The sequence below is a fragment of the Colletotrichum chrysophilum genome (genome assembly GCF_026319265.1).
Source record: "Colletotrichum chrysophilum strain AFK26 chromosome Unknown scaffold_105, whole genome shotgun sequence".
Lineage (NCBI taxonomy): Eukaryota > Fungi > Ascomycota > Sordariomycetes > Glomerellales > Glomerellaceae > Colletotrichum > Colletotrichum chrysophilum.
Window position 1 is genome coordinate 22720 of NW_026517392.1, and position 26911 is coordinate 49630.

At 52.0% G+C, this 26911-nt stretch overlaps 7 protein-coding genes and 1 non-coding gene across 8 annotated transcripts; 4 read left to right on the forward strand and 4 right to left on the reverse strand.

The window, feature by feature from the left end:
* Positions 1-98: 98 nt before the first annotated feature.
* COL26b_010124 (uncharacterized protein) lies at positions 99-1380 on the forward strand (the record flags this gene model as incomplete). The annotated part of the gene is made up of 2 exons (XM_053182833.1): positions 99-279; positions 329-1380. 2 exons carry the CDS (start codon positions 99-101, stop codon positions 1378-1380), a joined length of 1233 nt encoding a protein of 410 aa, XP_053033194.1.
* A 2236-nt stretch (positions 1381-3616) lies between these two features.
* On the reverse strand, positions 3617-4459 carry COL26b_010125 (uncharacterized protein; the record flags this gene model as incomplete). Its single annotated transcript, XM_053182834.1, has 2 exons — positions 3617-4140; positions 4336-4459. 2 exons carry the CDS (start codon positions 4457-4459, stop codon positions 3617-3619), a joined length of 648 nt encoding a protein of 215 aa, XP_053033195.1.
* A 2910-nt stretch (positions 4460-7369) lies between these two features.
* Positions 7370-15273, forward strand: COL26b_010126 (Type I Iterative PKS; the record flags this gene model as incomplete). Its single annotated transcript, XM_053182835.1, has 7 exons — positions 7370-8097; positions 8154-8460; positions 8512-8567; positions 8633-13073; positions 13126-13410; positions 13467-13882; positions 13932-15273. The coding sequence occupies 7 exons, from the start codon at positions 7370-7372 to the stop codon at positions 15271-15273; spliced, it is 7575 nt and encodes a 2524-aa protein (XP_053033196.1).
* Positions 15274-15752: 479 nt separating this feature from the next.
* Positions 15753-16479, reverse strand: COL26b_010127 (uncharacterized protein; the record flags this gene model as incomplete). Its single annotated transcript, XM_053182836.1, has 2 exons — positions 15753-16034; positions 16288-16479. 2 exons carry the CDS (start codon positions 16477-16479, stop codon positions 15753-15755), a joined length of 474 nt encoding a protein of 157 aa, XP_053033197.1.
* Positions 16480-16840: 361 nt separating this feature from the next.
* On the reverse strand, positions 16841-18974 carry COL26b_010128 (uncharacterized protein; the record flags this gene model as incomplete). Its single annotated transcript, XM_053182837.1, has 2 exons — positions 16841-18614; positions 18925-18974. 2 exons carry the CDS (start codon positions 18972-18974, stop codon positions 16841-16843), a joined length of 1824 nt encoding a protein of 607 aa, XP_053033198.1.
* A 2027-nt stretch (positions 18975-21001) lies between these two features.
* On the forward strand, positions 21002-21074 carry COL26b_010129. The gene has a single exon. It is a non-coding gene; the product is annotated as a tRNA-Lys (tRNA).
* A 1382-nt stretch (positions 21075-22456) lies between these two features.
* On the forward strand, positions 22457-22880 carry COL26b_010130 (uncharacterized protein; the record flags this gene model as incomplete). Its single annotated transcript, XM_053182838.1, has 2 exons — positions 22457-22798; positions 22872-22880. 2 exons carry the CDS (start codon positions 22457-22459, stop codon positions 22878-22880), a joined length of 351 nt encoding a protein of 116 aa, XP_053033199.1.
* A 347-nt stretch (positions 22881-23227) lies between these two features.
* COL26b_010131 (uncharacterized protein) lies at positions 23228-24554 on the reverse strand (the record flags this gene model as incomplete). The annotated part of the gene is made up of 3 exons (XM_053182839.1): positions 23228-23816; positions 23888-24069; positions 24354-24554. 3 exons carry the CDS (start codon positions 24552-24554, stop codon positions 23228-23230), a joined length of 972 nt encoding a protein of 323 aa, XP_053033200.1.
* Between the last annotated feature and the right edge of the window lie 2357 nt (positions 24555-26911).

Here is a 26911-nt window from a genome sequence, read left to right on the forward strand (position 1 = left end):
AAACATTTCGTGTCGGGCTTCATAAATAGCTATTGTGCTAGGGGCAATTCTCAAGATGCTGAAACTTATGTCTTAGCTACCATGCGAATGTGTTAATCATGGGGTCTCTGAGAAACGAGCGCAAGTTTTCCATCCCGGAGAAGTACCGGGACTCTCTGGAAATTTCTGATTTCGTTGATACAAGATCCGAAGACGAGATCCTCAAGCAACTCCGTCAACATGTCCCTGTCACATCTGAGAAAAACATATGGGCCTTTTGGGACACCGGTCTGATGAACAGTATGATGCAACTTTCTTACCGTGTGGATAATCGCTGACACAAACACAGCACCCCTTTGGGCCCGGCGCAACGTGGTTGACTGGGTCCGGATCTGCGGGCCGGATTGGACTGTCCGTGTTCTGGACAACGTACCGGAGTCGCCGAACTATGTTCTCAAGTATCTTCCTGCCGACCTCTTTCCTGATGCTTTCGTCGATCGTACGATGAAAGGACCATGGGCTGGGCAGCATAGTGCAGACTTCATACGAGGTGCCGCTCTGTACACTTACGGCGGCGCATGCATGGACGTGGGCAGCATATTGATCCGTCACATTGACCGCATTTGCTGGGACGAACTCGTCAACCCCAACACACCTTACCAGATTGCCCTTCCGCTCATTTACGACCAAGTGTGGGCAAATCACTTCATTGCTGCGCGGAAAGGAGATCCTTTCACCAAGCTCTGGCATGACCTGATCATCCACATTTGGACCGGGCGCAAGGAGTCTTCCGGCATGCTGAGCCATCCTCTGCTCGAGTTCGCCAAGGACGAGACTTTTGAAGTTGTAGACAATGCGAACCTTACCTGGGATTGGAAGGTCTCTCCTCAGACTGCCATGGAGTACATCTGGCAGGTTCTGGCATGGGTTCGGCTGTGCCTCACCAGCGACGCAGGAGATGGTTTCTCAGGGACCGACTATTGGTGCGACAAAGTGCTCGTCTTCGATACCGTCTGCGAAGACTGGCCTGGTGAGATGATCCTCGGGTTTGCCGGGAGTGGCCAAAAACTACTGGACATCTTGGCTATGCCCGTTGATGGCGAGCGACACTACTTGGAGTCTGAGCAGTACAAGTTGGCTGAGGAGGTGGTGTGGACTATCTTGACAAGTGCCAGCCTGCAGAAAGTTACACGCGCAAAAGGGTTGACTCACTCACCTCACCTCGGCACTCTATGGGACTTGCCAGAGAATATTGGCAAAGACCAGGCTGCAGGCACTTTTGCAGACTTGCTCCGCTATGGAAGTGTTCATTTCCGGCAGACAAGAGAGACCATTGCAACTCTTGAACCCCCAAGACCCATTGACGATAACATGCTCAATAAGGGTCTTTTTGAAGTGTAGGAGACCGACGTCGTTCATGGCTTCGGGGAGAACTTAGATATCGGTTTAGAAATATGGAGGAATACATGAAGTTTGCCAACCCGAGATTTTGTTCATTAGGTTTCTTTAAAGTGTATGGACGTTTTGACTTCTATTGATCATCTCAGACTGATCCAGACAAGGACTCCGATTCGGCCATTTTCCTGTAAGCATCTTACGAGGTGGTTTGGCCAATGAGCATCCCACCGCATAAGGTATGACAGTCAATTTGGCACAGGTGTAGCTGCGGGCGAGTTCCGTCTAGGTAAGTGTAAGAAGCAGGATGAATACCTATGAGTCGATAACATTGGCTTCCGGGTGTATTGGCGCTGTGGAGCCATCATTATGGAATCGTCGACAGCAACCGGTCTTTCTTATCTCCATCTCGCGTACTTTGAGTATTAGTCTTGTTTCGGGAATTTTCTGCAATAGCTGGTCAATCAATGATCGATAAGAAATGCGTCATCAGTACTTGTATTCTAAACAACCAATAAGGTACAATGTGCAATTCGGGGCGATGCTTTCGAACAAGGCCAGTAGATCATGCCCATGTTGGTTAACCGAAGGAGCCAGCTGAAAGAAAGTTTGGGCTGTAGAATTCCGTCCGTCTCTTGGCCTTTTCCAAGTGATGGAATAAGCCTGGAGTAAAAATAGGCAAGAACGGAGCACGGAGCCCATTCCGATTGAAACTTGCACCACCCACTGAGCAATGGGCGCTGGGCTCTGTTTAATCTCCATTGGAAGCACCAGGCTCCGAGCTGATCGCTAAGAGGAAGGAAGCTTCATGTACATTTGCTGAGCTCAATGTTACAATGGGTGTTGCGCGAAAATAACGAATACATCAGATGATAAATGTCATTCTATTCAGTCAATCATAGAGCCTTAGTCAAAGCCAAACCGACACGCCCGCTCAGTTTTCAAAAATCATCCCTCTGGTGATCTGCAACTAGTCATAACTCTTCTTGGTGAAGCAACTCCGTCTCTTGTACCCGATCAGCATGGATATCGCCTGTAAGATTGTAATGATCCCACAGCCCTTTGTCCACGTTTGGCGAAAAGTCATCAAATACCATCAGATCATTGGTTCTGGAGAAGCCGGTAAAAGCGTTGGTACCATTCTCCCACATAGTCATCAGCGTATCCAGGTCTTCGTGCAGATGCAAAGCATCCTGTATGTTGATGACTGTTTGTCCATCGAAAACTCTTGGTCTTGAATGCTCCAATTCCGTTTGACTCTGTATTTGTGTTGGCGAAGCCTCCATGGTGTGAAGTACCACTTCCGGAGAAGAAGTTGCGTCTCGACTGTCGACAATGTCATGGGCGAGACGTGTAAGAATTCTGACGAAGCTGCAAAATCGGACAACGTAAGAATTCTCTGTCGCGAACATGGCGATACTTTGGAGTGATTTTAAGAGAAAGTTTAGTAATTCGAGGTCACCCACTGGGAATTGTGGATCTTCGAACTGGCTAGCAAAATGAAAGATGACGTTTGTGGGGAAGGATACAATCAGCCTACGAAACTTTAGTCCCTATTCTTAAATACCTTGGTATGAAGGATCTCTTACCATGCAAAACTAGGGTAGTGATCGTGATTTGACGTTGCGTTCCAAAGTTGTTGGAGAAGTTGCAGACTTGTGCGACAGTCATCAAGAAGCAAGGCCCTTGCCTCTGGCTCTCTGACGAAAGGCCACATCAATCTCATCCGGGCAAAATGGAGAGGAATATCCAGCTCTAGCTTTGAGCAGAACGGAGAGTTTGTGCCGAATAAGCCGTCTTGCTCTTCAGGACGATATGCTGTTCTCCACTCCTCTAGTCGTTCTCGGATGGCTCTTGTTTTTAATGCGATGTGGTCCTGCATGGCGGCGTTCCTGGAGTAAAAGACTGTGTACAGGTCGTCTTCGATTTGTGCAAGAGAAAACTTGGCGTCCATTAGGGAGGGCGGCTCTTCCGACGGCCTCATCGACTCTGTTGTCGTGACCACGTCGGTGGAGGCGCTTGGCAACGAACCAATGTTCCAGCAGACTGCCTTATCAAGACAGTACAGACACTGTAAAACATTTCTTCGTTCTTGAACTTCTTCAGAACTTAGGCTGGATGCTGTCAACGAGGACGCTTGTGGCTGGTACAAGCCCATGGACTTGGCTACGTGGGCTGCCAAAGTCAATGCAAGATTGAAAACATCCTCAGAAAGCCACATTTGGGCGACAAAACACTATGCTCAAAGGTCAGCGAAGTAGCTTTCAGTGGCCTCCCTTGTAATACCCACCAAAGACAGCAGAGCTTGGACGTTCACCAGGCGAGGGCTGAGAAGCTGCTCAACCTGGACCATGGCGCGATTGGCATTGCCGATGAAAGATTGGATAAGCTCGACATCAATTGATTCCGTGATTGGCTCCAGGTTTGACGGTGAGGTGCTCTTCGCCCGCGAGTGCAACGCTTTGGCTGACAGCGTCAATAGTACCATGTTATTGGCACAGATGGCAAACGGCCGGTTGTATGCGGGGTTGGCCTCCGCACGGGAAGCGTCCATCAGGCGGCGGAATCCCTCCCGGGTGAAGATGGGCAAATGGGAGTTGATCGACTCAAAATAAGGCTCAATCAGGGCCTCGACGATCAGCATCGGAGGAGCCTTGATTGCTGAGGCGTCATGTGTGCTGGAATACAGTGGCTGGCCCGTGCTGTAGCCGAGTTCCTTGATCATCTCGCGGGCTGCCGCCGCATTGGTTCCAGCGCCTTCAGGTTCTGGTATTGTAAGTTCATCAATGTTGTGGATTAGTGACAATAAGGAAGACGGCCCAATACAGCGTTCATGTCCCTGGGCGTCGCGGACGATATGATACCCAAGAGAGGACATGTCAGACACTACCGAACTGCTGCTGCTGCTGATGGTGCTGCTGCCATGGTTGGATGTACCTCTTGGTGGGCTGGAGGCGGTACCTGTGAATGCAACAACGTCTTCGCTGGCTAATCCAAGGCGACTTGTCATGCTTGAGTCAAGCCGTTGAAGACAGCGTTGTATGCCGGAAATGTTGCCTTCGATCAGTCGAAGACGTTCTCCCATATTGGAAATAGATTTGTTCCTGCATAGCGTCAATCATCTGAAATCAGGGCTACAACTTGGGTTCATGTCCATGCTCTCGGGGCAGTGATCCACCAATCTGACAGGGGCAGGTAAAAAGAATTGACTTACAGCATCACAGTCTGATTTGGTTTCTTGCCATGACCAGACCAATTGCAATCGAGATTCATGCGAGTGCAATTGGAGCAATTGGGTCGCTCTTTTCCGCAGCGAATTTTCTTGATTCGACACTGGTCGCATGCTAAATCATGATTTACCCGTCAGCGGTTGGTCTTCGATTCCCGAATCCCCAGTGTGCCTAGGTCTAAGCACTGGGCTATAACGTTCAACTTACCTAGATGATCTCGGGTATCTGAAGTGTTGTCCTGCTTATTGTTAGCCAATATGAAATGGCATGCGAATGCGAAGTAGAATGAATGCGCTCTGCCTCAGCCTTTGCGAATGCGACAAAGAAAGTTCAAGGAGCAACTCACTTCGACAGGGCCGGAGCCGGCCCTCGATCGTTTCTTCTGTGACATGGTGACGTAGCCGAGATCGATGCAGGCGGTAAACCAGCCAACGAATATCAAGGCCCAGTGCGTCTATCATTCACCGCTCGTCTTCTAATTGTATGTGAAATGCAACGCGGTGATGGCTAGCGGCTTGCGTGGACCTCTTGTGGAACCGCGCGGAACTTGGAACCCGCGTCTTATATCAAAGAAGCTTTGGAAGTTTTATGGCATCTCGTCCCTAAGGCCAACAGAAGGGCGTAGGCACAGCGGCTCGACCTGCTGCCGACGAGGTGGCACATTTGAGAGAGCTTTAGCCACTCAGATAGCTCCTGGCTGCCGCGTGTGGAGTCCGCTCACACCAAATCACACTACAGTAGGTCCTTTCGGTGTCCAAAGGGATTAACACTTACTGAATCCTTCGAGGCGGAAGCATCAGAGACGGAGCTCTAGGAAGAGACAGGATCTTTGGCTGTATTGGGGGCATACAGTGGTGTCTTGGCAGCCTTCTTGGCGGCTTTGTAACAGTGCGAACTCCAACGGGCACGCCGTCGCCGTCCACATTCGTGGGTAGCATTGCAGATATCCTTCTGTGGGCCACACCAACGTTCCCTTTACTTTTGTGTTGCTCTCTAGTACTCGATGGCCCCCCTAAGAAGACGTCCAGCTAGCGTCTCGGCTGTGGCGCGGCATGCGTCTAATCATCCAACTGTTGAGACGACAGATGCCTATTTGATCGACCAACTGCCGCTCTGGAGGGCATCATTCCCAAATTGGAGGGGTAAGCGAGAAAGGAGCCGTTCGGACGAACGAGCCACCAGTCGGCGTCGTTGCTGATCTGCCTGATCTGTCGGCCGCCAAACATTAGGATCTTTTGTAGAAAAGCCACTGGCGGGACGCCCCGCCCTTTTCTCCGCGCTGCTCCAACAGGGTCATGTTTTTCGCGATGAGATGGGACCAACTTCCAACACGTCACCGCTGAGTGATGCACATGTATGTGAGTCGACAGAGTAAGATGTAATGTAATGATGGCTATGTGCCCAGCCAATTCTCGCCCTATCTGTCCCACTGCGCTAAGCCCTGTCGCTCGCAACTATTGAGTGAGCACCAAAATAGCTACAGTTGCCCCTTGCTGAGTTAATATGATCGTTGCCCAATTTGTCTGAGATTTGCATGAGGCTGTCTCCTTTGGTTTGTAGTCACAAATAACCCCCACGGATTTTCCAAAATAACGGCGTTAAGACAAGTGTCTTTGAGGATAAGGCTTAATCATCTGAAGCTGCAGCAGTCAGATCAAGTGCGCGCCAAGCATGCCCAGCCCCCTTGATGTAAATTACACAGCTGGAGATTGTACATCCCATGTTTGGATGAATTGAAATCTCCGTTGCTACTTGCTTTCAAGACGAAAATGAACCCGAAATATGATGTATTTCGTCCGTCCGTCGCAGACCGGCTAAACTCCTCTCGCATCATACGAGAGTTTGGTTCATGATGGCACAATGAGGCGTATAAAACCTGGCTCGCGCAATCCTTCAGTCTCGGCATAAGAAAAAGGCGCAAATAGGTACCTTTGAGAGTGTGACGAGCTGACTGACTAATTATGAGCGTCATGATCCTTTAGCCTGGGCGCATCTCACGGTCATGCCGCCAAGAAAACTATCCCACGTTGGCGCTTGCACAGCATGTTTATCAGCGGCCGCGTAACTGGCCCGCGGAACCCGCATTTTCTGAAGAAACATCTTGCGATTCCAAGCATTTTCTAGTATTCTCCTTTCAACGACCTTCCATATCTGTTGCCTAGTTCTCGGAGACTTTACCTGTTGATGGTGACGGGATCCGCTGCTCACAGCCCTTTTCCCGTTCACATTGTTTCGGCACCGCCGCCTGACGCTTTGGGGGCTTTTGGGTTAATACACTTCGGGTTCCGTTTCCGTTTCCCCCCTCGGTCCAATTATTGGAGTTTGCGCTCGTCTCTAGAGAAATTGCACACTACCTGTTCGACTTCCCTCTTTGTCTGTCCTGGCTGCAGAGGAGACGCCTGCGCCAAGATGCTGCTTACTTCGGGTCTGAGATATGAGGCGCATTCCGGGCAGGATTCCACCGTCTCACGCCGGGGAATGGCAAGATAGACCGGTCACCAGAAGGGTTCCGGGTTCACCACGGCAGACTGGAGATGTAACCCGGATAGACGATGTTGAAGCAATCGCGGAGAAAGTCGAAACGTATCGAGCATTCGGTTCATGATATTTCACATACGCTTCTAGAAGTTATAAGACGTTTGGAGTGCGTCGTATGGCCCATTATCCTTAGACACAAAGCATCTGCCTCTACATTCGCTCTCACACGCTCCACATCACCCTTTCAGCGACGGTTTAAGTCCCCTTCATACTCTAAGTCTTTCGCAATGGCTCCTATGGCAATCAATGGAACCTACACGGTTGGGTCCGAAAGGACCACTGCAGCTAGTCATGACAACCACGCCCGTGGTGTTGATGGCACTGATCATGCAGACGGCCATGGTACAGCCGCCACAGCTGAGCCCTCGAACGGCCATGCACCGCATTTCGGGTCCTCTCCCAGCAGTGCAGTTGATGAGACCAATAACATCAACCGCCCTATCAACTCTCCCGCCAGCCGCGATGATCAGCCGATTGCCATCTGCGGTATGGCGTGTCGCCTGCCTGGTGGCCTGCACACGCCTCAGCAGTTGTGGGACTTTCTCCTCGCCAAAGGGGATGCGCGAACTCGTGTTCCAGAGTCCCGTTACAACGTCGATGCATTCTATGATACCTCGGGCAGACCTGGTACGGTCAAAACTGAGTATGGTTACTTCCTCGACTACGACATTAGCAAGAGTGATGGGGCCTTCTCCAGCTTCGTTCGAGGAGCGACTGAGAGAGAGGACCCTCATCAGCGCCAGATGAGTGAAGTAGCCAGAGAGTGCATCGAAGATGCCGGCGAGGCCAATTATCGCGGCAAACTCATCGGATGCTACGTCGGCAGCTTTGGAGAGGATTGGTGTGAAATGTTCGCCAAAGATACCCAGCAACACGGTCTCTACAGAGTTGCCGGCTATGGTGACTTCATGCTTTCCAACAATGTCGCCTATGAGATGGACCTCAAAGGCCCAAGGTGCGTTCATGCTGACAGGTTGCACACTTCACGGCGGTTTACTGATATTCTTCTAGCATGACCCTTCGAACCGGATGTTCTGCTGCTCTCGTTGGCCTTCATGAGGCGGTGACTGCCATACAGAGAGGCGATTGCACCTCTGCCATCGTTGGCGGTGTCAACCTCATTCTGGCGCCTGGTATGACGCAGGCAATGACGGAGCAGGGGGTCCTCTCTGCAGATGGCTCGTGTAAGACTTTCTCATCGGAGGCAAATGGCTACGCCCGTGGCGAGGCGGTCTGCGCCGTCTATCTGAAGCCCCTGGACGCCGCGCTCAGAGATGGAAACCCTGTACGTGCGGTCATCAAGGGAACTGCCACGAATGTAAGCTTCAATACTGTCATGCGATCATTCCGAGCACTAACCTGTCTCCAGTTTGATGGTCGAACCAATGGTATCTCGCTTCCCAGCACTGAGGCTCACGAGGCTCTGTAAGTAACTCTTTGGGTTCAATGCGCGTATCACTTTGTTCTAAGGCTGACCAATATCTGTACAGGATGAGGCAAGCTTACGCCCGAGCTGGTATCACTGACTTTTCGGACACTACATTCGTCGAGTGCCACGGCACTGGTACTCCTATTGGTGACCCCATCGAAGCGGGCGCTGTGGCTCGGGTTTTTGGCGGTTCACAGAACGGTGTCTATATCGGCTCTGTCAAGCCTAATCTTGGTCATTCCGAGGGAGCTTCTGGTCTGACTTCGCTCATCAAGACGGTAATGGCCCTCGAGAACCGAACGATTCCTCCGAATATCAAGTTCACCCCGCTCAACCCTAATATCCCGTTCGAGGAACGCAACATCAAGATTGCTGCTGAGCCCCTTGCGTGGCCTGAAGATGGCTACGAACGAGCAAGTGTCAACTCTTTCGGAATTGGGGGAACCAACGCTCATGCTATCCTCGAATCAGCCAGATCACAGGGAATCGCTGCCACCAAGCCAACGGTTGACACCAGTGAGCCCCAATTGCTTCTATTCTCCGCCAATTCCTCTGAATCCCTGAAGAAGATGACGGAAACGTATCAGTCCTTCGTCCAAAACAATGCGGAGAAGCTCGACCAGATCGCATACACGCTGGCGAACGGAAGAGAACACCACTCATACCGAAGCTTCGCAATTGCCAGCAAAGGCGGCAGCATTGCTCCTTCTGTTTCATCTAGAGTACCACAACAGGCTCCCAAGATTGTGATGGTCTTCACTGGCCAGGGAGCTCAGTGGCCCGCGATGGGTAGCGAGCTCCTTCAGCAAGACAACTCCGTTTTCCGCTCGACTATCCGCAGGCTCGATGGTTACCTACAAGACGCTCTCGGTAGTTCAGAATTCTCCATTGAGAAAGAGCTCCTCAAGAGGGGCAAGAGGAGTCGCCTTGACCTTGCCGAGATCTCTCAGCCCCTCTGCACCGCGGTCCAGCTTGGCCTGGTCGACAGTCTCGCTTCGGTCGGCGTAAAGCCTGCCGCAGTTGTTGGCCACTCTAGTGGTGAGATAGCTGCCGCCTATGCTGCAGGTGCTCTGACGGCTCGAGATGCTATCATCGTGGCTTTCTACCGCGGCTTCGCAGCGAAGCTTCAAAAGAAAGCGGGAGCTATGGCAGCGATTGGTCTCGGTTGGGACGACGTCAAGCCTTACCTTGAGAATACCACAGCTACTGTTGCATGTGAGAACTCTCCCAGCAGTGTCACCATCTCGGGCGACACCGATGCTGTTGAGACAGTTGTCAAGAAGATCAAGGAGTCCCCACCGAACGGACAAGAAGTTCTTGCCCGGCTGCTGAAGGTGGACAAGGCCTACCACTCCCACCACATGGCTGAGGTTGGCGAGCAGTACATGGCGCTCTTGAAAGGTGTTCAAAGCCAAAGCTCCAACAGAGATTGCCTTTTCTACAGCAGTGTCGGCGGCGATCTACTTGAGGAGGGTCAGACACTTGGTCCGCGGTACTGGCAGAGCAACCTAGAGAACCCCGTTCTGTTCGCGACGGCTGTCTCCAAGATTCTCCAGAACAAGGATCTTGGTAAGCCAGCATTCCTGGAAGTTGGTCCCCATGCCGCCATGGGCGGTCCTCTGCGCCAAATCATGGCAAAGAATAATGCTTCTCATCCGTACATTTCTTCCATGATGCGCAATCAGGACTGCGTTGAAAGCTACCTCTCCGCGATTGGAAAGCTGCACCAACTCAACGTGAGCATAGACTTCAAGAAATTGTTGCCAAGGGACGATACACCGACTTATCTCCCCGACCTACCAAGGTACGCCTGGGACCATGAGGAGAGCTACTGGTATGAATCCCGGTTGTCCAAGGAGTGGCGTCACCGGAAGTTCCCATACCATGAGCTCCTAGGTGTACGAATTGCCGAGAGCACCGATATTGAACCCTCGTGGCGAAATGTGTTTCATCTTGAGCATTCGGCCTGGATCCGCCACCACGTGATCGTCGAGGACATCGTGTTCCCCTTTGCGGGCTACATTGCCATGGCTGCTGAAGCAGTACGACAGGTCACTGGCGTTGACGATGGCTATGCTCTCCGCCATGTTGTTGTCAGCACTGCCCTGGTTGTCACTGATGATAAGCCCGTCGAACTCATCACAACTATGCGTCCTCACCGTCTGACGGACACCCTCGATGCGCAGTGGTGGGAGTTCACAGTCTCGTCTCACAATGGATTGGCCTGGACCAAGCATTGCGTTGGGCAAGTCAAAGCTCTCGAGCGCAATCGCCGCGACGTTGCTGGGGAGTTTCCTAACATGGCACGGAGTGTGGGGTCTCGCAAGGCGTACAACATGATGCAACAGGCTGGTCTTTGCTATGGGCCCAATTTCCAGGCTCTGCAAGACATCAAAACTGGCACTGTTGACCCGACTGCGGCAGCGAAGGTTTACCGGCCCAAGTTTTGCGCCGAGTCCCCTAGCAAAATGGCGAGATACCATCTTCATCCGATTCTCGTGGATGCCTGTCTTCAGATCCTCAGTCTAGCCGCTACCAAGGGGTACACCAAGAAGCATGGCATGGTGATTCCTACCCTGATTGAAGAGATTAAGGTCTACCGAACCGAGACCGACATCGATATCTCTTCTTCAGCTAGCGTTAATGGGGTTGGAGCCATTGTCGGGCGCGCCGATTGTGTCGACTCTGCTGGCGAGACCGTTCTGCGGATGAAAGGTGCTTGCCTGTCTCCTCTTCCTGGCCAAGAGACGTCTGCAGATGCCAAGGACACGCATCCTACCGCCAGATACCAATGGACTCCTCACGTCGAGTTTCAAGATGAAGCCACTCTCGTCAAGCGTTCTGAGACGGATGACAACCGTACAGCTTACATGACTATTCTGGACGAGATTACTTGGGCCTGCTTGAACTACATTCAAGCACAGCTTCAAGGCCTCCAAACTCCGGTTCCGCATTTGAAGTTGTATCTCGACTGGGTCAATGAACAGATCTCAAAGGGTCCGCGAACGGAGAGCGAGGACTTGTTAAAGGTCATCACGGACAAGGCTCTCGCTTTGGAGAATACCCCGGCTGCTGGAGTAGCTTCCGCTATCGTCAAAGTAGCCAGCCGGATCACCACCATCTTCCAAGGCCAGGATAATCCTCTAGGTCTGCTGATTGAGGACAACAGCCTCAGTCACGTCAACTCACTGCGGGACTTGGCTTTCGATTTTGCCCCTCTGGTCAGGCAGATCTCACACAGCAAGCCCAATTTGAAGATCCTGGAACTGGGCGGTGACACGGGTGTCCACACTGCAGACATTTTGAAGACTCTGGCGCTCGAAGACGGACGCGTAATGTACTCCAGCTACACATTCAGCGACTCCTCATCCGGCATGGTGAACGCTGCCAGGGAGCAGTTCAAGCTCACGCCCAACATGCAATTTGCGACGCTGGATATCAGCCGCGATCTGGTGGAACAGAATTTCGGCGACGAGCAGTACGACGTCATTATCGCAACAAATGTGCTGCACGCGTCGCCCGCCCTGACTGATGCGCTTTCCAATGTTCGCAAGTTGCTTCGCCCAAGCGGTCGTCTTCTTCTCACGGAACTGTTCTCCAGTTCGAAGTGGATCAACCTGATCTTGGGCGTCCTTCCATGGTGGTGGAGCGCTCAAAAAGACGGCCGAGTCAACGAGCCCTATGCAGACACTGAGCATTGGGAGTTCGCACTGAGAAATGCAGGTCTTGGTACATCAGCTATTCTGTCTGACTCTGAGCAGGAGTCGCTGCGTCGCAACAATTTCATGGTGGTGAAGCCCATCGATGACAAGGGCATCGAGGTCGCTGCGGCAGTCAACAACGTCACATTTTTGGAGACCGCGAGGAGCGATAAATCCGACTCACTCGCCTTGGCTCTTGATGCTTCTGGGTACAAGGTCACTCGACGTATTTTGGGAGATGAGGTTCCTCCAGGTGAAGATGTCATTGCTGTTCTCGACCAGCACTCGCCTTTCTTCAACAACCTCGATCAGAATCGTTACGACGCTTTCAAGAAGCTTGTGGACACACTTAACACGAGCGGATCGCGACTGCTCTGGGTCACTTCTTTGTGCCAAATGGCTTGCGACGACCCTTCATACAGCCAGGTCCTCGGGACCGCTCGTACTCTGAGATCTGAGCTGTCTGTTCGGTTCGCCACTTGCGAGGTTGACAAATTTGAAGCTTCAACAGGCCGTATCGCCGAAGTCTTTGAGAAGTTCCAGAATGACTGCGTCAATGAGGACGAGGAACTTGATCCCGACTATGAGTACTCAATCGTCGGCAATGTCGTCCACGTTGGGCGTTTCGCGCCATTCCCATTGGAGGATGAGCTCCTTGCGGCTGATGACTCCGGCCGCGTGGTATTGGAAACCAAGAAGCCGGGCATTTTGGCTGCGCTCACTTGGGTTCGTCGAGAGGCTCAGAAGCTCGAGCGTGATCTAGTGGAGGTTCAGACATACTCTGCCGGGCTCAACTTCAGAGTAAGTTACTTCATTTCCACCCTCTCTGTGTCGATCTCTAACATGAACATAGGATGTCCTCAGTGCCAATGGTATCGTTGAAATTCCCGAAGAGGGATTCGGGCTTGAAGCAGCCGGCATCGTCTCCGCAATTGGTCCTGAAGTCCTAGATCTTAAAGTCGGAGATCGGGTTTTCCTTTTCAGCCGCGGGTCTTTCTCGACCTCAGTCACGATTCCCGAGAATCTATGTCAGAAGATTCCGGATGATCTGTCGCTTGAAGATGCTGCGACGATGCCTTGTGTGTACGCCACCGCTATGTACGCACTCTTCAACATCGGACGACTTCAGCGTGGACAAGTAAGTGCTTTCGTCTGATTAATCATCTTATTAAACGGCTACTGATCACAATCCAGTCTGTTCTCATTCACAGCGCCTGCGGTGGAGTCGGTATCGCTGCCATTCAACTCGCACGCATGGCTGGTGCCGACATCTATGTCACAGTGGGCAATGACGAGAAGGTCAAGTACCTTACAGAGACTTTCGATATGCCTCGAGACCGGATCTTCAACTCCCGCGACACCTCCTTCGTTGAAGGAATTAGTAATGCCACCCAAGGCAAGGGAATCGACGTTGTGCTTAACTCGCTCTCTGGCGATCTTCTGCACGCTACATGGCGATGTGTTGCTGAGTTCGGCACGATGGTAGAGATCGGAAAGAGAGATCTCCTTGGCTGTGGAAAGCTTGACATGGATGTCTTCCTCGCCAATAGGTCTTACTGCTGTGTTGATCTCGATCAGATCTGCTTCAAGAGGCAAGCCCTCTGCAAAGAGTAAGTCAAGCGATCAGATTTAACGGATGTTTGTCTAATCTTTTCTCAGGCTTTTGAAGTCCGTTGTTGAGGCCTACGAGGCCGGCCACATTCTTCCCATTAGACCCATTGAGATCTTCAGTGCATCCAAGATTAGGGAGGCTTTCCGCTATATGCAACAGGGCTTGCACATGGGGAAAATCGTCATCTCCATTCGCAACTCATCCGATGCCGCTCTCAACATGGACACCAGCACTGTCACGAGGAGAACATCTGCCAAACTCGACGAGTCAGCCTCGTATCTCTTGGTGGGTGGTCTGGGAGGTCTTGGTCGCGCCGTCTCCCGCTGGATGGTGGAGCACAACGCACGACACCTGGTATACCTCTCTCGAAGTGCCGGCAGCAATGATGAGGATAGGCGCTTCATTCGGGAACTGGAAAGCATGGGTGGAAAGGTTACCCTGGTCAAGGGCAGCGTCGTTTCCGCCGAGGATGTTGAAAGAGCATTCAAGCAAGCGCCGAACCTGAAGGGCATTCTCCAAATGTCTATGGTTCTGCGGGACCAGGCATGGGACAAGATGACTCTTGACGAGTGGGCACAAGCAGCATCACCGAAGGTCGAGGGGACTTGGAACCTGCACAACGCTACGGAGGGCATTGACCTCGACTTCTTCGTTCTCTTCTCATCCATCTCCGGTGTCATCGGTCAGCCAGGCCAAGCCAATTATGCCGCCGCCAACACCTTCCTGGATGCCTTCTCTCAATACCGCTCGAGCAAGGGCCTTCCCGTCGCCTCCATCGACGTTGGGGCAGTCGATGATATCGGCGTCATTTCCAACAATGAGAATCTCCGGAGGGCCATGCTCGCCACTGGCGCCTACATGATCAAAGAAACAGAGCTCTTGGAAGCCGTCGGCGCAGCAATGATCATGTGCCGAAGCTCATCGGTAAACAGAAATTTCGTCCTTGGTCTAGCGTCCACGATACCTCTGAACAGCCCCAATAACCGGGCACTGTGGAAGAAAGACATGCGGATGGCGGCTTATCGCAACATCAGCGGTGACGGCGATGGTGGGGCGGGCGCTGGCAGTGACACGATGAAGGCGCTTTTGGCAACGATTCGGCACGACGAGGCGGCTCTCAAGGATCCAGATACCGCGAAGACTTTGGCGTATGAAATTGGTCGCAAGTTATTCAGTCTTGTGCTGCGTAGTGACGATGAGATTCAGACATCGGCCTCATTGGCTGACTTGGGCATGGATTCTTTGGTCGCTATTGAGATGAGGTCTTGGTGGAGAGCAACATTTGGTTTCAATATCAGCATGTTGGAGCTTTTGGGCATGGGCAATTTGGATGCTTTGGGCGAGCACGCCGCTGATGGCTTATTGAAGGCGTTGAAGGGGGAGATTTGAGAAGAAGGAGGATTGGATCGTATTGAATGCCGATTGCAAGTGGAAGAGATGAGATCCTATTTACCGCAGTCTAGAATTTTCTATGTTTGATTGATGGCTTTTGAAGGAGAGGTTTGGGCTCGATGCGTCACGTGCGGGAAAAGCAAGATCGAGTAGCAATCAAGGTGAAGATACCCACAACTATAAAGGTTCGCCAGCCACCCCGTTGAGAAACGAATAAAGCTTTTCGAATATTTCGATAATACCCTTGAGGTCTTAAACCCATTTTCATCTCCTCGCTTTTGAAGTTTGAGTCTCATGGTTCTTCTTGAGCTACAGCAATATGAGTTTGTAGATACGACGCAGCCCCCCCCCCCCCCCCCCCCCCCCTCCGGCAAAAAGACTACGGCAATATTCACCCCATAAGCGGGCACAATTCTGGAAACACTATATGGGCACTTTGACCTGTGCCCTCTACCAATTAAGGAAAACAGTATAGGCTACAGCAATATAAATGTACCAACAATGAGGAGGAGAGCAGCCCAGTGGAACGGTTCCATCGTCTCCTCAGTGGACTCGCAGTTGTTGTCGTCTTGGGACTTTCCCGCGAGCTCCAGTCTTCCCGGAACATCATCATCGGACTCACAGTTCTTGTCGTCTTGGTAATTATCCCCGTGCTCCAGTCTTCTCGGGACAATCTCTGGGCTTGTCGTAAGCTCTCCAGTCTCCGTGGACATGTTTTCCACCGCCCACAGACGCAAAGGCTCGTAGATGTGATCTATCTGTACGAAAGCATCAGCTGGAGTCTCAAGACATTGGGAACTACTTGTTTCAAAAATAGAAAACATACTGCGTACGAATGCGTAATTTCGGGAGGTCCTCCCCTTCCTGGTAGGTGGAAGTGGGTTATGACTTCTTGACATTGGGGACATCTTGCCAATTTGATTTCCTCAGTGAAGGCCGTGAACATTGGCGATGCGCACTAGAAGAGATCTGTCAAAATACGAGCCCATCATTATCTTGAGAAACACGTACCTTCATACAGATGCTATGTCCACATTGGCCGACATACGTCTTTTGCAGAACATCCCAGCAGACACAGCAACGGCTGTCTCGGACTATATCCCGTAGGATATGCTGTGCCTTTCTCAGCTCACCAATCAGGTCACCCTTGTAGACCGCGATGTCATCGACACTAGTGGTTGCATGCTCCTGTGAATTCGCCATGATGTCGGTGTCGTGGGGCTGGTATAGAAAGACAGTGTTGTCGAATTGTTATGGGAAGATGGAAGCGGATACGATATTTTACATGCATATGAGAGACATCGCTCCTTTAATTATTGCCAGTTTCTTTCTCCGTAACGACCGTACTTTGGTTGGTCTTGTAGACCTGCGCATGAGCATTTGCGCAACAGGTTCACAACCTGGAGGGATAGAGTTCACAGCAGATCTGATCTTGGAAAAACAAGGCCTTTGACGATGTCTCGTCCAGAATAGTACGTTTTTTCAAGATAGTCTAATGCTTTTTGATTTTGCTAAAGAGTAGGGGCTATTTGCTCATAAGTCGTTTCGTTACTGATGAATAATGCTATTGTGAGGGGGCGCCCCTAGACACCCATCTTGCTAGCTCGTCAAGCTCATAGCTGCCACACCGGAGCATCAACCGCTGCGTGTACGGTACTTGCACTGTGTTCGAGCCATCGCCGTCGACGGACCCTGCTAGATCTGCGAACCGCTGATCGGTGCTATAGTCCTTTACGCGCATCTCCTCGGCCGGCAGCGAGAACAGTGGCGCGTTCTCCCGATTGACCTCCTGTATCTTGACGTTGTGCTCCTGCTCAATCATTCGCTGCCCAACAAGGTGCAGGTTCCCAAGGGTGACCGGCTCTCTGCGTCCGGTGGCCAGTTCGCAGACTATCAGCCAGGCCTGGTAACGGATGTCGAGCCAGCGACACTTGGAGATGACGAACTCCATCAATGGGAGATAGCTCATCTCGAAGTTGAAGCTGTACAGCGACGAGTCTGGTGGAAGCTCTGGACACCTGGTGAGGATTTCCTGGGCGAGGCTTGTGATCCGTCTGAAGTGGGTCTTGAACGAGTCGTAGGCGGACTCGTCCGAGAACCGGCACACGCTGATGCACATTTTGGCGACCCAGTACTTCATCTCCGTCTCCATGCAAATAATCTCGGCGTGTGGTGGTAGGGGTTGGTCGGATCCGAATCGTGGTTCGCGGATGAAGGCCGTGAAGGCGGCATGCCACTTGTCGAAAGCGTTGCACATGGCAGTCTGTTCGTCGCTCATGACGGGGCCCCTTAGGCGTGAATCTGTCCAGGATTCGGGGCCTGCTGAGCGGATGTATCTGATGGCATCTAGGATGATGGTGTCCATCGCGGACTGCGGTCGGTATATACTAAAGCTTTTGTCGAAAGGACCTAGATTGTATCTCGATGTGGGTCCATGGTTTAGGTTGAGGTTAGGAAAGCAAGGTCTGTCGTAGAAGCACATCTGGATGATGCTCAATCGATAGAACTTGGGGAGAATGTCCTCGATGGTCATTCGGGACAGCTCGCTATAGTCCACGTTATTGAGGACTTCTATCCCCGTGGCAAGTTGTTCCATCGCCGCCCCCAGTCCTTCTCGCAAGAAGTCCACGGACATGAAGAGTAGGCAGCCACACAAAGTGACATTGACCTCGCTGTTCTCCTTTGGGTCTGATTCGCCCTCGTCGTTATAGGGTTGAGGTGGCGTAAACGAGCTTGATGATGTCTCTGCTCTGTTTCCATCCGGGAGCGGGGTGTTCGAGAGGCGGCCTGTCGATGGTAGACTGGTGGACGACGAGCTCGCTGGGGAGTCGACGATACCTGCTAGGTTGAAAGGGGCTCTTGACTGGCCACTCATTGCCTGCGTGTCTACTCCGGGCTTTTGCTTGCGGGTGTTTCCCCCGAGTATGCCCAGAAGCCGGGTGTAAGGTTCAGGAACTCCAGGTGCATTGCCGTCGTCAGAGGCGTTGTCTGGCATGCCAGGCATGAGCGTCGAGATGGCAGCCATCGCTTCTCGGAACGCCGGCTCCGTCCTGCTCATGCGTGGGATGATGTCGGTCCACAGGTTTCCCTCCAGATGCCCGGGTATCATGGGCGCAATCTTCCGTCGGAAGTGCTCCATGATCTTCTCCTCGTCCATGTCGCCCTCCCACGCAGCCGATGCCTGAGCCAGAGCGGCGTTCAACTTCGTCGCCCGTGACCGGGCCCGGGCAAGGGCGCGGTTACTGGGGACGACGACGGCGTAGCCATCGCATTTGCGGCCGGTGCTTGTGCATCGAAGGCAAGCGGGCTTTGCCTCGTCGCATTTCACTTTGCGCGACCTACGGGAAGACAAGCGTACGAATTAGAATGACAATGTTTATTGGTAATCGGATGAAGTAACCGAGCACGTGAGCCGGACTCTCCGATCAGGCCGAGTGACCGAGAGGCAACTTGAACCGGTCGCCCGTCCGGCCTCCGCGACCTCGTCTCGGAGACTCTCCGTCACGGCGCGGGACCGTTCCAGACCGTCGGGTCTGGCAAACGACGTCATGCGGGCTTTTTGGGGCACCGGGAATTGAGGTGCCGCCGGGCGGAACCGAGTCGAGGGCCGAGAGTTCGAGGGTAGTCGAAGAAAGAGCAGGTACTTACTTGCAGGTCAGACAGCCGGTTCGAACCTTTGGCTGGCCCTTTCTTGTCATTGTTGCTCGCTGTCCAACTCGAACAGGCACATGGAGAGGAGAGAAAAGAAGGTACAAAACGGGCCGGTCTCAACCGCAGCTAGCCCTCAGGTACCTTTGCCTTTACCCTCCAGTCCAAGGCCACGTTCACCCCTAATTGAATATAGCCAGGAACCAAGAGGTGCGGGCGCGGGTTGTGTGAGAAAGGAAAAACAAAAAAAGGGACAATCAGAAAAAGTCCGAGGTGGCCTATGGAGAGGCTCTGATGATCTTGAAGAGGTGTGTTTCAAGTTTTGGAGGGGCCGAAAGAACGAACCAGGCGCAGCGACCGAGGAGGCTGTGGGAATTGGCCGCTCAATAGTTTTACGCCATACGGCCAGGAACCACACGGTGGGCAGCAAGCAGCAGCAGCAGCAGACAGTAGCAGAGCAGCAAAATGATGGTGGTGGTGGTGGTGTCACTTCAGCTCCCTGCGTCACAGTTTTGCTGCTAATTTGGGGGCCGGTCGCTGTACCAAACAACAACCTGCTCCCCTGTGCGCGCCATCCCGTGCTCATGTCACCTGAGAGCAGCAGCAACCTTGGTTCTGTGGCCGATCCAACATGGCGCTAATTTTGGGCAGCCGTCGACTTGGCGTTGGGGCCGGGGTTCATTGCTGAGAGCGGTAGAGCGGGTGAAGAGTCTCCCCCTCGTCGAGCTGTATCGAGTCGAGCCGGTTGGCGCAAGGGGGTGGTGATGGGCGAGAGGGAAAACCGCTGCAGACAGCCGTTTGTGGCATCTCTCTCTTGAGGGGGGAAGACTCCTGTTTCGGCGCAGCACGGGGTAGAATACCTTGCTTGCCCGGCGGTCAGCGCGCATCAAATCAGATCATCAAATTGTCAAAGAGCCTAATTGTTAGGGCTCGGATATTGACAAGAGGAATTAGCGTCAGGATTCTAGACCCTGTCATGTCAGCTCAGCTCGCTGACGGCGAGCCAATGGGGGCATGCAAAGTGAGACACTTCAAGGGGGGATGAAAGCGGACAAGGCTCGCATTCTGCGAGTCCGTCTCTCACTGCCGAAAAATACAGCTTGCTTGCTGCTCACCGGGTTGTGCCTGTGCCAGAGGCAAGACGGGGTGGGGTGTCCCTGGGTCGAAACAGGACTTCGGCACGTGTCAGCTGTAGACAGAAAAAGCCTGCCCAAGTTTCGTTGTGCGAGGCTTTGGGCTTCAGCAATTAGATGAAGGGGGAACCAGCGGGTGGATCAATGGTTGCTGACGAAAATTGACTTTGGCGTCTGATTGGTACGCGGATCATCCTATCATTCCTCGCCTACGACGTAGAGCTTACCAACGGGACAGGGATAGCGGGGATATTCCCGACTTCCCTTGACAGCGATTGGTGCTCGTCTCGACGGAGAACACGAACTGTTTCTAACCTCCAACGACTCGCGGTATGAGAAATGACTGCGTTCAAGCGCGGCGGCCAAAACGCCACATTACCAAAGACTTTGGCAATTTCTGCTCGCTTTGCTATCTCTTATCATGGTTGCGCCAGCTAGTAAGCGAGGACACGGAATAGCCCCAGTTCCGTTTTGTCTGCCCAGGCAGGCGAATCCTAGGCAACAGGACCAAGGAGAGAAGGCCGCTCGTTCAAAAGCTGAGTGATGGATGGAAAGATCAAAACACCAGTTCAATTCGAAGGGAACCAATCAGGTCTCGTGAAAAGTACCATGCAGGTTGGTTCTTCTCTAGAGAAATTATTCATTGCTGATAGAGTCATTATGACAATACAGAAAGTCCCCTGCATGAACCTTGTCATCAGACTTCGACGAAAAGACTCAGCCACCAACAGCAAATGAGTGTTGTGGTCAAAAAATGACAGTCACATTTCACCTGCCAATTCGAGCTTTACATAATGTTCTTCGAAAGGTTCCATATTACTCCTCAGGTTTCTTGGATGTAGATCTGAGAGATCGCAATCAGATCAGGCGTGATTCCAGCCCTCAGCTGGCGCTAGCGAATGATATTCCCTGGCTTCAGGACCCACCGCATCACCATCTGACCCGCCTTGCTAGCTCAATCGGTAGAGCGTGAGACTCTTAATCTCAAGGTTGCGGGTTCGACCCCCGCGTGAGGCTCAAATCCTCACCACGATTGACATAATACAATCTTATGGGTTCCCTTTTTGGTTTTCGTGCTATTGATCCTATCTCCATGTCTCAGCATAACCATTGAAATATCATTTTCAATACGAAGGTCTCAAGTTTCGTTGCTGAGAAAGATAACCGTCAGCCCCAGCTGCCTCCCTGGGCCTCTATTCAGGTGCTGCTGGCACAAAGCGAAGGATCATACCTTCCATGATTGTTATCAAATTGACAACAAACATTGACCGCATGCCGTCTTTCAACAATGGAAAGCACATTCTGCTACCTTAGTATTGTTTAATCATTTGGTTGTCGATGCTGTTATTTCTCCTTTGTTTACGGGAGTCGGGCTATATTTGGAAGAAAGATGCCTGTCCCAGCCAACAATGATTCATAAAATCAACATGTCTATGATAATCTTTGCCCGGAAACTTAGTTCATATTTTGATCTTTCTTAACCAAACATGGCGCGTTTTACGGATTGCCCGCCAGAGGTTATCGTCGAAATTTGCCGCCAGCTTGTCCTTCCGTTACAGACAGAGCAGCATGTATACGACCTCTCAGTCGATGTCTCGACGGTCAACTCTCTTGCATGCCGAATCGCTCTTGCTCGATTGATGCGGACATGTCGCAAGTTGCATGATGCGGCAGGCTGTATGCTATACTCGGGCTACTATCACAATCATCACCCCTCAAAGGCTGTCACCTTCCTGAAAACTTTCGACCCTTAGGAAGGCAGCTCCCGCCCCGAGCTCGTGCGCCATGCAGACCTTCACCACAACTTGTACGAAAACAGCAGCGACGACATTAATTGGTCCAAGGAGCAAGAGGATATGACGAAAGAACCTTGGATCAACCGCTTGGCTGGAGCTCTGGGCATGCATTTGCCGAATGGGTGGAACAGGTGTCGTATCGGGATGCAGTTCGATCATGTTCTGGAGCATATCAGTCAGGTGTTTCTTACATACCTACCCAACTTGACCTCTCTTGATGTCAACCTGTGCCACGACTGGAAATTTGATCTACTGCAGCAATGGATTGAAAAGCGACCATCCGGAGGTAATGATCTACTCCCAAATCTTCGACGTCTCAAGATCCAGATGCGGTCCGCTAAAGCACGAAAATGCAAAGCCCATGAGATCATACTTGGAGGTGCCCCTAGGCTCTCTACCTTGGAGATATATGACTCAATGTCCTATACGGTTCCGTCGCAGTGTCAACTTGTGAACCTCCGGAGCCTGAAATTCAGCTATTGCTCGATGGACTTGAGAAGCATGACGGAGGTTCTCATGGCGACTCCAAACATCACGCACTTTCAGTATAGCGGACTACCTTCGGGTACCGAAACATCCAGGAAACCCCTCCTAGGACCGCAAATGCTGTGCAGTCTCCTCAGGAACGATTACGATGCTGCAGCTAGCCAGCCCAGTGGCACAACCAAGCTGGACCTCCCGAACCTCCATCGCCAGCTACGCACTCTGAAGATGGATTTCCACAGCACCCAGTATCCCTTTGACTGGGACGACAGCGAAACAGTCATGTCTCTGCAAGAGTTTGCCAAGCTCCGAGACCTGAGCATCGATACGCACAGCTTTACTTCTCGAACCGATAACCAGAACCATCTCATGATGAACAACATCGGCAGCATGATTCCGCAATGCCTTGAGACTTTGGAGATTAGTCGCGTCGGTGATTTCCTTCTCGAGGAACTTGTCCAGGTTGGTCTGAGAGAAATTGCCGATTCGGTTAGGCAGGGACAAACTCGACAGCTGAGACGGATAAACCTTACAGATTGCTTAGTTCATGACCATCGGCCGACACAACAGAAGGCTCTTCACGACTTACGGGAGATGTTCGACACTCCCGGCGCGCCTTCCGTATATCTTAACGACAAAGCCCTTTGAGAGAAACCCATCTGAATTGTTGATGGCTTGACAAGATGTTCACAATTTGTACTGGGAGTGGCGTTGAGCAGGGCCAGGTCCGGCATGCTAGAGTTGAAGAAACAACAACGACCTTTAGATGGATTATGAGCATTATTGACAAGGACACGGAGAGAATTACAGATGAGGTGCAAGTACTTCCACTGCGAACAGAATACAACTACCATAACCTGTTGGTTTGCTGGCTACTAAACTACCAATGACTCATGTCTTCTTATCCTCCCCCTCCAAATGTACCAGCTCCGTCACAGACGCATCATTATCATTGTCATTATCCGCCCTTGACTCGAAGGCTGAGAGCCTATGTCCTTCCAAGTCGTTTCCTGAGCCCCCTTTGCCCCTCTTTCTCTTCATCCCCGAGGAGCCAATTGTCTGTACGGAGCTGCCAACCTTGAACTGACTCTGATTTCCACCCTTGGTGAACAATCGTCGGATCGCAGGTGCACAACCGCAAATGATGGCGAAATTGGCCTCGAGAGCTGTCCAGATCCAGATATTGTAGGAATCCCACGTAAGGTCGTAGCTCGGGTCCTCGACGTAAGTGATCTCGACGTACAGCACCCAGTACGTACGCATGATGCCCGCGATGACCACCAACAGGCCAAGACCGAACAGCGCCGCCAAGCTGATTCGCTGCATCATTGGCATCTGAAGTCTGAATAGTGTAGGCATCGGAAGAAGGTAGACGGCGATGTCGGTCATGACGGTCGTGATGCCTTGGCCGGCCAGCGGGGGCCATTCTGGGATGCAGTTGCCCCAGTCGGCAAAGAGGGTCCAATAGTGCCAGATCGGTCTGGATCAGGCCCCAAGATCAGCATTCGAAACTTCTAGATGGAGCGCGGTTACTCAGGTCGGGTGACTTACGCGCACTGAGTCCATAAGACGATCATAAAGATCCACGTCAAGAGGAAAACAAGGATGCCCGTGACCCAGGTGAGGCGGGAGAACCAAGTGCCGGGGGCAGCAATCCTCAGGTAGCTGCAGAGAATCGAAAGCTTCGAGAGGCCGGAGGCAAACAGGAATAGCGTCTGCGCTGCCATCGATATCTGTGATATTCGCGTCAGTAAGCCAAGAGTCCTGTTGTGTGCTGGTGACCCTTACCTGACGACTTTGCCTGATTTCAGACAATGGGACGTCCCATACGTGTAGATTCCAACCGTACAGCTCCGTTGCTAATCCATAGTCGTTAGCATTGAATAGTCCTGGATCACTCTATCGAGGGCTTCGAACCGAGGATAACGCAGATCGTCACGCCAATGCAGAAAACCTGTCATCCCACATGATTAGCCATGATCCAACTTTGAATGATTTTCGAGATGTACGGGCTTACCATGGCTCCCACCATAAGCCAGTCGTCCCACCAAGTCTTGCGGATCATGACAAGTCTGACATACATCCGCAATCCCAAACATGTCAAGGCCATGAGCAAGAACACCAACTCAATGATCATCAACCCTGGCCCTTTCGTCTCCGGATTCGTGTAGTTCGGTCGTGGCCAAGCCAAGATGACACTGATCGGAGGAATCCTCATGTTGGAGAGCTTGTCGTTGCGGAACTCTTTGGCAACAAGTTGGCCTTCGTTGGCGTAGCGAGTTCACGGCATTCGCGCTGTCCCGCAAAGGAGAGCGGGAGCACACGTCCGATATAAACAGAACATCGCATCGCACCCCCTGAACACACGACACGCAACATTCGATCCCGAGCGTATGTGGCGCCGCGAAATTCTTCGTCGACGAAAAGCCTCTTAATTCTATGTGGTAAGCCTTTCCCGCTCCTCCCACGCGACATGGCTGCACAAAGGCAAGAGCGCGTTTCCAGGCGGCCGGACTCTCCCTAGCTCTGGACGCATGCGGCGCTACCGTGCTAGTGGATGCTCCGAATGCCTCGCGAGGCCAGCCACTGCCCATCCTTCTGGTTGATCAGGCGAGGGGCTGCTAGTTTCAGACCTAAGAGAGGAGCTAGAACCCATTCAAGACTTCGGCATTTGTGATGGAATGCCAAAATGACACGACTGACAGAGTCATACAACGAAACGACAAACGCCTTTGGGCAATATTTCATTGACATAAAGATGGCCCCACGATGAGCTTCATTGTCTGCCAGGCAGTGCCGTGTTGACGGAAAGCTCATCCGCGTCAAGAACGGATGATCTACACCAGCCCTATGGTCCCGGTCAGTGCTTAGCATCGACCCGTTCACCCAGGGCCCAAATTGCGGAGGCCCACGAACAAGTGCAACCCATCACAACTGAGACGGACGGAGGGACTATTGCTCACTAGCGGTCTCGCTTCGCTGATCCCCCAGGCCCAAGCTCGAATACCAAGGCTTGGACTCATGCACCATTTCTTAATTTTCCGTGGAAATATTGAGGCGGAATTGCGTTCCGCTGCTGGCCCCGCGGTAGAGTTGACGACCTCGTGGCAGAGGGCGCATATGGCGTGCGGCCCGCTCCCCAATTGGATTTTACGTCAGGCCACAGTTGTCAGCAAGCACGCCCCAACGGCGAGAAACGGCAGTCTTGCATAAGCCGAGTACTTGCAGCACCCGGCGTGTGTGTGGTAAGAAATCCCGCCTTCGGGGGCGTTCCCACTCTTTGTCGAGGTGCCGAGACTGCGGGGTCGGGCTGGGCCCGATTCGCCGTGTTCGGCCTCAAGAATCCGCCCGCCCGGTAGACGTCAATGTGGAATGTGGTGTGAAGCAACCTTCCTAAGACGGCGGTGTTGTGGCTGGGTAAAAGAAACAGGCGCAGACTATCAAACTCAATCGCGAGATACCAACATTTTCTATGCACCTTATCAGATGATCTCGTTTGACAAGATCAGGAATCCAAATAGCTGGTTTCTAAGACGATGATGTCCGTTTACTAAGAGTCCGAGTTCATCTTCCTTGTCACCTTTTGAGAGACGCAAATCTTTCCGAAGAACTAATCGTAGTAAATTTTAGTTGGCATTGTTTGATGGCCTTTTGGCACGGGCGAATCCTAGGCGTTCTCTTCCCCCCGATGAAATCTTTCTCTGTTCACCACTCAATCCCAGCCAGTCAGGAATGGGCGCAACTGACGGATTTGGTCAATTGATGCATCTCCACGCGCGATGTCGACACTCAATGTGGCTTTGATCACGGCAAGCGGAAATTTAGTTGACCAATAATCAGAGCAGATCAAAGACTGAGACGTTGAACAGTGCTCTGGCCGCAACGATCATCCTGTGGCTTGCTGCGATTGATGATTCCCCTATGCTCAAATAGATGGGAATATCCTCCGATATCATTGAGAATATTATTGAGCATAATCAAGCTCATATGAAGTAGCAACCATGAGCCTGGCAGATGATCTCGAAACAATCCAGGACATCTCCGCGCATCTGAGAGAACTTTCGCATTACGATTCAGGGGGTCGCACCACCATTATTTCCGATGAGAAATAGAGTTTAAGCAATCTGCAAAGCACAAGATTTCGGATGAACCGGGTACGACACAAAGGGCCTCAACTCCATACTCTTCATTAACTCTCCCAGGTTCCAGGGAGTTGGAAAGTTGATCTTGGGTTATGCGCCTCCTCGGGAGCGAGCACAGCCAACTTCAGAATCCCGAGATCATCGCTGTTCGCACCGATCAAATTACATGATGGTATCGGCTAAAGGACAATCAACGGGTCACTTGGAAACTTTCACTTCAAGGTACAAACCTAATTCGCCCTGTGCCGTTTCTGGACGGGGATGACCGGGCAGACAATGCCGTTCGAAGAGGGCCTCCCGTTTTGAAAAACCTCCGGACGAGTATAATAGGCCGGTCCGTAGTTCCTCTCATGTGTGCACGCGTTCCCAACTTAAGACCAGACAACCTACTGTCAACTTTGATAATCGGCGTGCATAACAGTCAACCGTTCGT